This window comes from Scleropages formosus, chromosome 11 (assembly GCF_900964775.1).
Source record: "Scleropages formosus chromosome 11, fSclFor1.1, whole genome shotgun sequence".
In the NCBI taxonomy this organism is placed as follows: Eukaryota; Metazoa; Chordata; class Actinopteri; order Osteoglossiformes; family Osteoglossidae; genus Scleropages; species Scleropages formosus.
Window position 1 is genome coordinate 25,490,916 of NC_041816.1, and position 10,373 is coordinate 25,501,288.

The 10,373-nt window shown below is 43.9% G+C and overlaps 1 protein-coding gene across 1 annotated transcript; it reads left to right on the forward strand.

The window, feature by feature from the left end:
* The first annotated feature begins 332 nt into the window (after positions 1–332).
* Positions 333–9,763, forward strand: LOC108940931 (alpha-2-macroglobulin-like protein 1). Its single transcript, XM_018763333.2, has 35 exons — positions 333–418; positions 942–1,116; positions 1,252–1,408; positions 1,656–1,708; positions 1,792–1,812; positions 1,894–2,059; positions 2,154–2,238; positions 2,384–2,498; positions 2,578–2,686; positions 2,844–2,953; positions 3,036–3,206; positions 3,291–3,521; positions 3,635–3,692; positions 3,771–3,916; positions 4,005–4,154; positions 4,595–4,762; positions 4,844–4,943; positions 5,173–5,287; positions 5,440–5,665; positions 5,788–5,914; positions 5,999–6,120; positions 6,219–6,270; positions 6,578–6,661; positions 6,882–7,055; positions 7,239–7,314; positions 7,393–7,549; positions 7,649–7,717; positions 7,805–7,967; positions 8,055–8,245; positions 8,383–8,598; positions 8,718–8,827; positions 8,948–9,038; positions 9,123–9,191; positions 9,439–9,544; positions 9,651–9,763. Exons 1-35 carry the CDS (start codon positions 360–362, stop codon positions 9,689–9,691), a joined length of 4,263 nt encoding a protein of 1,420 aa, XP_018618849.1. The 5' UTR covers positions 333–359; the 3' UTR covers positions 9,692–9,763.
* Positions 9,764–10,373: the final 610 nt, after the last annotated feature.

Here is a 10,373-nt window from a genome sequence, read left to right on the forward strand (position 1 = left end):
CTCAATAGCAGACACCTGAACGTTGGTTAATGAGCTCATGGTTAACAACATGGTTTTAGTGTGCCATGCAGAGCTCATTTTGTTCATTTAAAGTCTTTCTAAAGGGTTTATGGAATACTTTCTATTTGCTGTTAACGAAGGAAGTTCCGCATTTTGCATTGTGTAATTTTAAGTTTATCGTGGGAGGTGTTTTATTTGTTTCTTTAATTAATTTGGCCAGTCAAACAAGAAAGGCTGATGACACAGGTTTCTGTCCCACCCCCCTAGTGGGTAAACCATGTATAAATAGTTGAGAGGGGAAGTTGGAAGGTTAACTTGCTGCAGTCATGGCTTTGGTGAAGTGGTGGTATTTGCCTCTAATGTGGCAGTTTGTGATCCCTGTCCTCTTGTTTGCTGTGTGCCATGCTGCTGGAAAACCGTAAGCAGAAACGTTTCAGGGCATCTTTTGTGTTAATTCAGCTGTAAACCAGCTTGTTTAGTTCTGTGCCTTTTATTTTTAAAAAGGTCAAATATAAGGTTGAAACCTTATTCTGAGTCTTGTCTCACCTATAGCTGCTGTATTTCTTTAATACATGACCTAGTGACCTATATTAGGTCACACTAACCCTTTTTTGCAAGTAATTGTTGTGCAAAACTCACTTGTCATTTTAAATGACTACTAAATCCATTTTTAGGTTAGTGGCTATTGTGACCTGTATACTGTAGTAGTAATGATGCAAGTTGCATATGTTGTCCTTGGTCACACCATGGACCAGGAGGAATGCTATCACACTTTGGATGTGACAAAGTTGGCTTTGCTTTATTTATTTTATTTATTTATTTATTTGAATATTGACTTTAATAATGGTCTAGATTTGAGACATCTATAATGCTGTAATTACACAACACACCTGGCTTTCCTCATATGACTAAGCCTAGAGGGCTATAACTACTTTCTCCAGGGCCTTCCTAGTGATGTTCCCAGCAGTGATACCATCTGGGTCTCAAGCAAGATTATGTGCCCACATCCTTTACCCAAATGAAACTCTGCGCCTGCGTGTCTTCTTGGACAGCGAGTCCAAGACCTTGCTGACAAAAACAACAAAGAAGGCTTTGTTCAACTGCTTTGTGTTTCAGGTCTGTTCTGTATCAAATGATGTTCTCATGGCTTTTCCTCTATGCCCTTCTGCTTGGTTAGTGTGCTGAGGGCTTGGAGCATCATGCACAAACCACCTATAGATGTTTTGTGTGATGCAAACGTTTGCTTTCCAGGCCCCCAATGTCAAACAGGCATCGGTACAGACCATTAAAGTGAGAGTACAAGGGGCAGCATTGCTCCTGGAGGAGCAGCGTAAGGTCATGTTTGAACCTGTTCTTCCTCTGACGTTCATCCAGACCGACAAACCAGTCTACAAGCCTGGACAAACAGGTGTCATTCTTCTCTTCATATTTCCTAATGGAGTGTGTGTCTGGTTTTAGACAATGGCCTCAACTTCATGTCAGTAGTTGAAGGACCCTTGATTCATGAACATTGACCAAGCATTGCTACATCCAGTTGCTCTGATGTAGCTCAGTTATGCCAATTCCTTAAATTGGCTACATCTTTTGCTGGCTCTTTAAGGAGAGAAGAGTAACATGTTGAAGCTGTGCAGTAGCATGATTTCTTTATCTTGCAGTGAACTTCAGAATTGTCACCATGAATACAAACTTGGTCCCTGTCAATCAGCTGGTAAGGTCTTGTTTAGAGTTCATGTGCACTAGTTTCATGCTTGAAGTTGTTTTGGCACTGACTTCAGTCTTTGTCTCTTCCAGTATGAAATTGTGTATCTGGAGGTAAGGCTAAAACTAGCGCATCACTGAATTTTAGTCGGTCTCCACTGAAATGATGCCAAAGGTATGGTCTCTCTCAAACAGGATGTTAATAATAACCGGCTTAACCAATGGACAAACATCACCTCCACGAACATGCTCTTGCAACTCTCCTATCCACTGACTACCGAATCTCCGGTGGGAGCTTATCGCATCGTTCTACCTGTAGGCATGCGCAACACTGAACAGACCTTTGCGGTCAAGGAATATGGTGCGTCATCAAACCCTTCAAAATCTTCCCTAGTCAATTCCTTGTGACTGTTGGAACCCTTTTTCAACTTAATCTGTCAACTTCGACCCTTCAGTCTTGCCCAGGTTTGACGTAAAGGTGAACGTACCATCAGAAGTAAATGCTGTGGAGCCTGAAGTTAAACTGGAAGCCTGTGCAAAGTTAGTTCCTAATGGTGCTTTTGGTACCATGAATTGTAACGGCTTACTGTTTTCATATCTATATTGAATGGAAATGAAAGCCATTACAGAACTAAGATTCTAGTTCTCACTATAGACTAGTGAGTTAAGGCTTGTGGTCTTCCAGGTACACGTATGGTCAGCCTGTGCCAGGCAAGGCTGAGCTGGAACTGTGTCGGAATCCATACCCATGGATGAAACGCATCAATTACCATACACGGTGCCTTACGGAATCTGTGCAGGTGAGGAACGGGCATACCCGAGACAGACTAACTGAAATGTTCTGCTGAGAACTAATTTTATATTTTCTCCTTCCTACAGCTGAACAAAAGCGGCTGTTGCTCTTATGCCTTTAATGTGACATACTTCCTTGGTGAGGGACTTGAGGATATCCTCAATTTCAATGCTAAAATAGAAGAGCAGGGAACAGGTAAGCTAGCTGTAGTGTCCCAGCTTTATTTTTAAGCTCTCAACTTGGTCTCAGTCCAGCAACTTCTGTAACTGTAGAAGCTGCTGTTAAGAGCACAACTGTCACATATGCAACTAGGGTAACTTTACCAAGAGCATTTACACAACCTCTCTTCCAGGCATTACACTGTCAGAATCTGCCAATATGAACATCAATTACTCTGCTGGAAGTGTGTGGTTTGTTGATACCCCAGATTCCTATCAGCCTGGCTCCATTATTAAGGGGAAAGTAAGTTTGAGTGCATGGGTTTGTTATACTATGTGAAGACTTTGGAAAACTGTATAGCCTAAAGACAGGGTTTTCCTTTCAGATCAAATTTGTGGATTACAAGAGCTCTCCTGTAGCTGCTCAGAAAATCTACCTATATGAAGGGTTTTGGGAGCCTCTTAAGCTCCTTAAAAATCTTACCACTGACCAGTATGGTATAGCTAACTTTTCAGTCAACTTCACTGGTCAATCAAGCTCTAAAATCCAACTAAGGGTGAGTGGTGGGGACTGGAGTGGTTGGGGCAGGGGAGGCTCCCCCCCGTCAATGTTCTAATATTGAAACATCCATTGTCTTTAGGCAAGCTACTATCCTCCATATGAGATCTTCCACAACCAGCCTCAGGCTGCCATCTACCAAGATGGGATGCACACACTCTCACCATTCCAGCCTCAGACAGCCCCCTTCAGCTATCTGACCATACAGAGCAAAGAACTACCTCTTCCATGTTCTAAAGTGGTACAAATTGGTGTCTGGTACATGCTGGTTGAAGAGAAGTCTCCAAGTAACCGTCCAAAGCTTTTCTATGTGGTCAGTTCCTCTGCCCCACATTATTGGTGGGGGTGGTCCTAACACTTGTCATTGCTGTGCCTTTCTCTTGGTGTTTGACAGTGAATGTTTTTACATAAAACTTTCTCTTGCAGATCCTATCAAGAGGAGCCATAGTGTCTCATGGATCCATGCAAATGGCTCAGCCGAACAGTGAGTATGAAATGCTCAGCATTTGCATGGTGCTGTGGGAGATGGTACTGAAATCTAACCTTCCGCTAACTATTCCAGTGACTCGAGGAAATCTCACCATATCACTAAAAGTGACTCCAAATATGGCTCCAGTAGTTCAAGTCTTGGTGTATATTGTACTGCCTAGTAGGAATGTGATCAGTGCAAGCATGGCCTTTCCTACTGAGAAATGTTTCCAACACAAGGTAAATGGACTTCTCAACCTCTGATGCTAAATCAAGCTTAACTAGCTGTGGAAAATGAGGAACTAGTGCATAAAACTTCTTTGCACAGGTTGCACTGAACTTCTTGCCACACACTGCTGTTCCTGGAGAAAAGGGCAAAATGAATCTCCAGGCTAAACCTGGGGCATTGTGTGCCCTGACTGTTGTGGACAGGAGTGTACTGCTGCTTGATCCAGGGAAGCGTCTCAATGCGGACAAGGTTGGAGGGTTTTTGTTTAGGCCAGCGGGCTACCATTCGCTAGTCTTTCCCTGCTTGCCCCCCCCATACACCATAGGGCACCATTCTGTCAACCATTGTCTGAAGACATCCCAGGTTTAAAGCCTACTCCTTTAGAATTGTTATGCCCTAAACTCATTTCTCAAGTACTTCAGTTAGCCATACAGGTTTTTTTTTAATGGAGATGGCTGGAAACATAGTAACTCCAACCTTTGAATGGAAAGGTCGCAGATTCAATCCCCCTCTAGCTGAAGTACCCTCGAGCAAGGTACTTGCCATAAATTGCTCCAGTAAACCTCCCAGTTGCATCAATGAGAACATTTAACATTAAGCTGCTTTGGGGGGGGAGGAACTGGTTAACTTCTAATGCAGAAGTATTTGAAAGGTGTATTTCTGTCCTAACAACTTGTATTTCTTATCAGCTCTTCAGTTTGTTACCCATTCAAAAAAGTACATCCATACCATACATGGTGCAGGACCCTGAAGTCTGCCTGAAAGTAAGAGTAAAGCGCTTCATAAAACCACCAGTGGAAAATGATGCTCTTTCTGCATTTCAGGCAAGTTGCATTGAGGAGGACTTCAGCAAGCCAGTATAGTTCTGACTGAATGTTACTTGTTTCTAAACAACTTAAATTGAAGTTAATATGTAGATGGCAACTTTCTCCCCTTAGCATGTAGGCCTGAAAGTTGCTACCAATTTAATGGTAGCGGCACCATCCTGCCTCCTCTTCATGGGGAAGAACTACCGTTCATCATATAACGTGCCACTGGGTAAGAAACCTGACACTGGCATTAAATTGATGAATGGCTGAAGATCTCAGGGTTAAATAGAACTATCAGGTAGCAAGTCTGTACCTCAATCCCTATGTAGGGCTTGTACCTATACAAGGTACTCAATTCCACTAAACAGTCAAACTTAGCAGGAAACTGGCAAACTTCTGTAAAATGCTTCCACTGCTTGGTTTGTTGGTATTAAATCTAGGATTTGGAATGTTTCCAGACTTTGTTCGATATAGTGCCAGAGCTCCATCTCCTGCTGAGGCTGAAGATCTGCCTATGCCGACAGTGCGCACATACTTCCCTGAGACATGGATCTGGGACCTTGTGCAAGTGGGGTATGTAGCTAAAGGGCTTAACTAGCCTGTCATGATCAGAACATAACTGCATGGAGTGGGGTGGCAAAAAATGCTCAGTGGTCATTCTTGCACTTGACTGCCTTTGCAATATGTGACTTCTGGAGAAGTTCTCAAAGCAGACTATCTTGCAGGCAATTTGGATCTGTGCAGCTTCCTGTCACTGTGCCGGATACAATCACCACCTGGGAAGCAGATGCCTTCTGCTTGGCTAGTACTGGTCTAAGCCTGGCTCCTCCAACAGAGCTCAGGGTCTTCAAGCCATTCTTCTTGGACATCATCTTGCCATACTCAATCATCCGTGGGGAACAGTTTAAACTAACTGCAACGGTATTCAACTATCTTGCAGAGTGCATCATGGTATGGAAATTCTGCTAATGCAATTCTTTAGTTGAGGAGCTACAACACAGGATATGGGGTGCATGCATTTTGAAGGGTGGGTCATCCAGGTTTGCCATGTTGACCTTATCCTGTTTAATTAGGTCAAGATGACTGCAGCACCATCGTCAGCCTATAAACTGATACCCTGCACTGACTGCCAGTACTCCTCTTGCCTTTGTGCCAGTGAGACCAAGACCTTTCAGTGGAGTTTAGTGGCTTCTGCCCTTGGTAAGGCTTTCTAGTTGCATGCCAAAGCTGAGTCTCCTAAAATGTGGACAAATGGCTGCTCACTAGCCTCCCTGGTGTCTTCAGGGGCTGTGAATGTATCGGTAAGTGCTGAGGCTGTGCGGTCCCAGCAGCTCTGTGACAAGAAGTCGGTGACTGTGCCAGAAAGGGGCCGCATTGATTCGGTGTCTCGTGTCCTGTTGGTGAAGGTGAGGAAGTTCTGACCAAAAAGAAAAATGCAGATACCATATTTGTATAGTACTTACCAATGTTCATCCCTTATCCATGAACCCTTTCATGACTGTAGGCTGAAGGAGTAGAGAAGACTGACAGCTACAGTTGGCTGCTGTGTCCTAATGGTAAGCTGAAAGGACTTCCTAACCCCTACACTTTTCTTTTTCTGAACTTATAGCCTGGGGGGGGGGGGGGGGGGGGGGGGGGGGAGCCTTCAAAACTTCTGATCTTGGTTCTTAGTCCTAATCAAGGTTGCACTATTGATGCATCAACTTAATTCAGGTGTAAAGAGCAGCACTAGGGTCAATTCCAACTGTTGGCAAAAGCTTAGTGGTGCTGGCTTTCTAAATTTTGTAAGCTTTTAGACAGCAAGAGCCAGCCATGTCTGCCCTGATGTGATGGCATGATTATATCAACACTTTCCTTTTGTAGGGGGAAAAGCTGAAGAGCAAGTGGACTTGCAGCTCCCTGCAACTGTGGTGAAGGGTTCAACACGTGCTTCTGTTGTCGTCCTAGGTAACGCTTCAAATCTTTCCTACTAGAACACTGTCCTATCTAGTTTAGTTATCAAAGTCCTATGGGCCTTCATGTAAGTGACAGGAGGCCAAGTTGCTGTAATACTACCTGCCCTTGTATATTGTGGTTCTGAACACCTACAAATGGGGAAATGCACTACTTCCTTATGACCCTCTTGTAAGGGTAAGTACTAATCCAACCTATACCCTAATCAACACAGGGGATATAATGGGCCAGGCCATCAGGAACTTGGATAACTTTTTAGCCATGCCATATGGCTGTGGGGAACAGAACTTGGCTGTCCTGGCCTCTGATGTGTACATCATGCAGTACCTACAGTCTATTCAACAGCTAGACCCTGTCTTGGAAAAAGCAACATTCTACCTCCAGAGTGGTGAGTAGTTTCCCTAACTTGGAATGGGTTCCGTGACATGAAAATCCCTTTAAGGCAAGGTTTTGATACTGCTAGCCTAGCTTCCCCACAACAAATATAGGAGGAAAAGCTGACATTCAAACCAAAGTGCAAATGAAGGTACCTCTGTGGCTCATATTTGTTGCCCTACAATGACATGGCTAGGCTACCAGAGGCAGCTGAACTACAGGAACAGCAATGGCTCTTTCTCTACCTTCCCTGGTGAAGAAGGCAATAACTGGTGAGTCACTTTCTTAGACAAAGTGAAACTGTGTGGAAACTACATCCAGTAGTGTAACTGGACTGACTCTCTCTCCAGGTTGACTGCCTTTGTCATAAAGACCTTCACAAAGGCCCAAACATTCATCTACATTGACCCCAAGATAATCAAAGAAGCACAGTCTTGGCTATTGACAACTCAAAAGGAAGATGGTTGCTTCAGAACTTCAGGCAAGCTCTATCACAGTAGCATGAAGGCAAGTATGGTCAAGTGCTCCAGAATAAGCAATGCCTTTTGCTGTGGCTCTCATGGTACTTCCTAGGCTGTACCTTACAATAACTCTTCCACCTTCCAGGGTGGAGTAGAAGGTGATGTAACTCTTACAGCCTACATTGCTGCAGCTCTAATGGAAAGCAACATTTCGGTGAGTACTCCTTGCTATAGTATTATGTCTCATGATGTGAGACAAGTGAACATGTTCTTCCATATTAACAATGATCTGTTCTCCAAGAACCCTGCATTGAATCTCAGCTTGGCCTGCCTGAGGTCAGATATCAGTTATCTGACAAGCACCTACACATCAGCCCTGCTGGCGTACACATTCACCCTAGCTGGAGATGAGCAAAAACGGACCCAGCTGATGGCACATCTGTACAGCCTTGCATCAACTGAAGGTAAAGCATTCTTCTCCCTCCCCCCCCCCCCCCCCCCCCCCCCCCCTTCCAGGAATGTTCTCACTTTCCTGCCTCTATATGCTCCAGGTGATTTGCTATACTGGTCTCAGTCAGCCTCTGAAGCCAAAGGATCCATAACAGTGGAAACTACCTCCTATGTGCTGCTGGCTGTGCTCTCCACCTCTCTGCTGTCATCTGCTAATTTGGGCCATGCGGCAAAGATTGTCCACTGGCTGGTGAAGCAGCAGAATGCCTATGGAGGATTTGCTTCCACACAGGTAGACTATTACAGCTTTCTTCCAGTGTAGAAGATCATTTAAAAATGAGTACTATACACATTGAACAATAGCTATGTACAGTTTGATTTCAAAATGCATCAGTTTCCAACTTTACCACTAATGCTGTGCTTGTGCAGGATACGGTTGTGGCACTGCAGGCACTTGCTCTCTATTCCACCATGGTGAAAAATCCAGAAGGCTCCAGTACTGTAACTGTACAGTCAGCCAGTGGTCAACTGCAAGTCTTCACTGTGAATCTGGGGAACCAACTCCTCTACCAGGAGAGGCTGCTGCAAGATGTCAAAGGGCACTACAGCATTGTGGTCCAGGGCACTAGATGTGTCTCTGTACAGGTATGTTCAAGAACATGTCCCTGTTTCCTCATGTTAGGATCTGGGTTAACCAGTAGACCAGACCAGAAATACTACTTGGTGACCACAAAAAGCCATTTTTCTGTTCTGCTTCTGACCAGATAACAGTCCATTACAACATCCCCACTCCCACAATGGAGTCCTCACTTCATATAATTACAAATGTGAGCAGTGACTGCAGAGGTGCTCTGACTCTGAACATCAAGGTCCAGTAAGTCTAATTCCCTATTAGAAATGGGGATGAAGTTGCTTGGTTCACATGTTGCAAAGCATGGGTCATGAGAAGGCTGACCTTGGTCCAAACGAGTCACTTGACCCCCTTCCCTTCTAGATATAATGGCTCACAGGAAATGACCAATATGGTGCTTCTAGACATCAAGCTTCTGTCAGGGTTTGGCCTTGATCCATCATCTCTGAAACAGGTTGGTAATGGCATAGTCATTAGTACTTGACTGGTCTTTTCCACATGAAATGTTCCTAACTTGCCACATGATTTAACCCAACAGTTGAAAGGTTCTGCTATGGTAGAACAAGTTGTTGAACAAGATGACCACATTTTGGTGTATCTGAGAGAGGTGAGTTGGTACCATATGATACCTGTTAACTAATCCTGTACAGGAGAGATCAGACTGACTCAGTTTAGTGTACTGCAAGCCTTGGATTCAGCATAGTCATGCACTGAGCTTAGGGTTTTGGGGTAATGTAAGTGGTCTGGACCCTCTGATCAGATGGTTTTTGAGCTTTAAATTGACAACTTCTCTTGTGGATAGATGAGTTCTAAATACTGTTTACCATAATGTCTTAAACTACTTTCCCTTCTAGCTGCAAAGAAACCTTCCTCTGTTCTACATGCTGAACCTTGTCCAGCAGCTCAAGCTAAGTGGCCTTAAACCAGCTGTGATCAAGATGTATGACTACTACCAGCCTGGTAAGGGCTCTTCACCTGCCTGAGCCATATGGCTGTCTACCTAGCTTAAGAAGATAGGAATGCAAGTACTTAATGTTTCATGTAACAGTGTCTCCCTCCCTTTCAGCATATGAAGCCTTGGCTGAGTATACATCTCCATGTAAATGAACAAATGTGGCCCTGTGCAACATCCTGTACAGTAAATGATGCTGAACTTTAGCAATAAACTTGCTAAATTCACTGGACTCTTGTGTCACACTGATCAATTGTGTTTTCCTTGATCATGGCTTTTAGTTTTTGTGAATTTCAGTGTTGTAGGTTATTCTCTTCAGGTGTTTAGAATAGCAGCCTCCTGTGCTAAAGGATCTGAGTGGTTTCACAATCTTAACCACTGCTGGCTCAGGGGAGAGCCAACAACAATGCTTCAGATATTCTCTGAAGCAATGTACATGGCAGAAAATGCAACTGGTGCATTACCTCAGACATAGCTGCAGATGTGATTCTTAAGCAGTTTGTCACCACCTGCACAGACTTATTTACCAGAGTATTGCTGATTCCTAATTCTCATCCTTATAGGGTTTTTATATAAATGTCCCATTGTGGGAGTGGCTCTCTAAAGATTGCTTAGAGCATGAACACTTGCCTTCCATGTCCTTGGATCATGGACAATCTTAAGCAGAAATTAAGACAAATTTCAATTGGGGAGCAAGACTCTGCAGTTGAGGTTTTTTGTGTGGGGACCACCCTGGGGCTGACTGACCAAGTCTGCTAGCTAATTAGGAGCAATTTTATTGAGAAACTTGTAGATGACATCAATTCAGGTTAAAGTGATGTAATGGATTCTTCAGGC

Coding starts and splice junctions, on each gene's coding strand:
- LOC108940931 (XM_018763333.2), top strand. CDS start 360: ATGTGGCAGTTTGTGATCCCTGTCCTCTTGTTTGCTGTGTGCCATGCT. Junction 1,409..1,655: donor CTACAAGCCTGGACAAACAG/GTGTCATTCTTC, acceptor TTTATCTTGCAG/TGAACTTCAGAATTGTCACC. Junction 6,662..6,881: donor TGCTTCTGTTGTCGTCCTAG/GTAACGCTTCAA, acceptor TAATCAACACAG/GGGATATAATGGGCCAGGCC.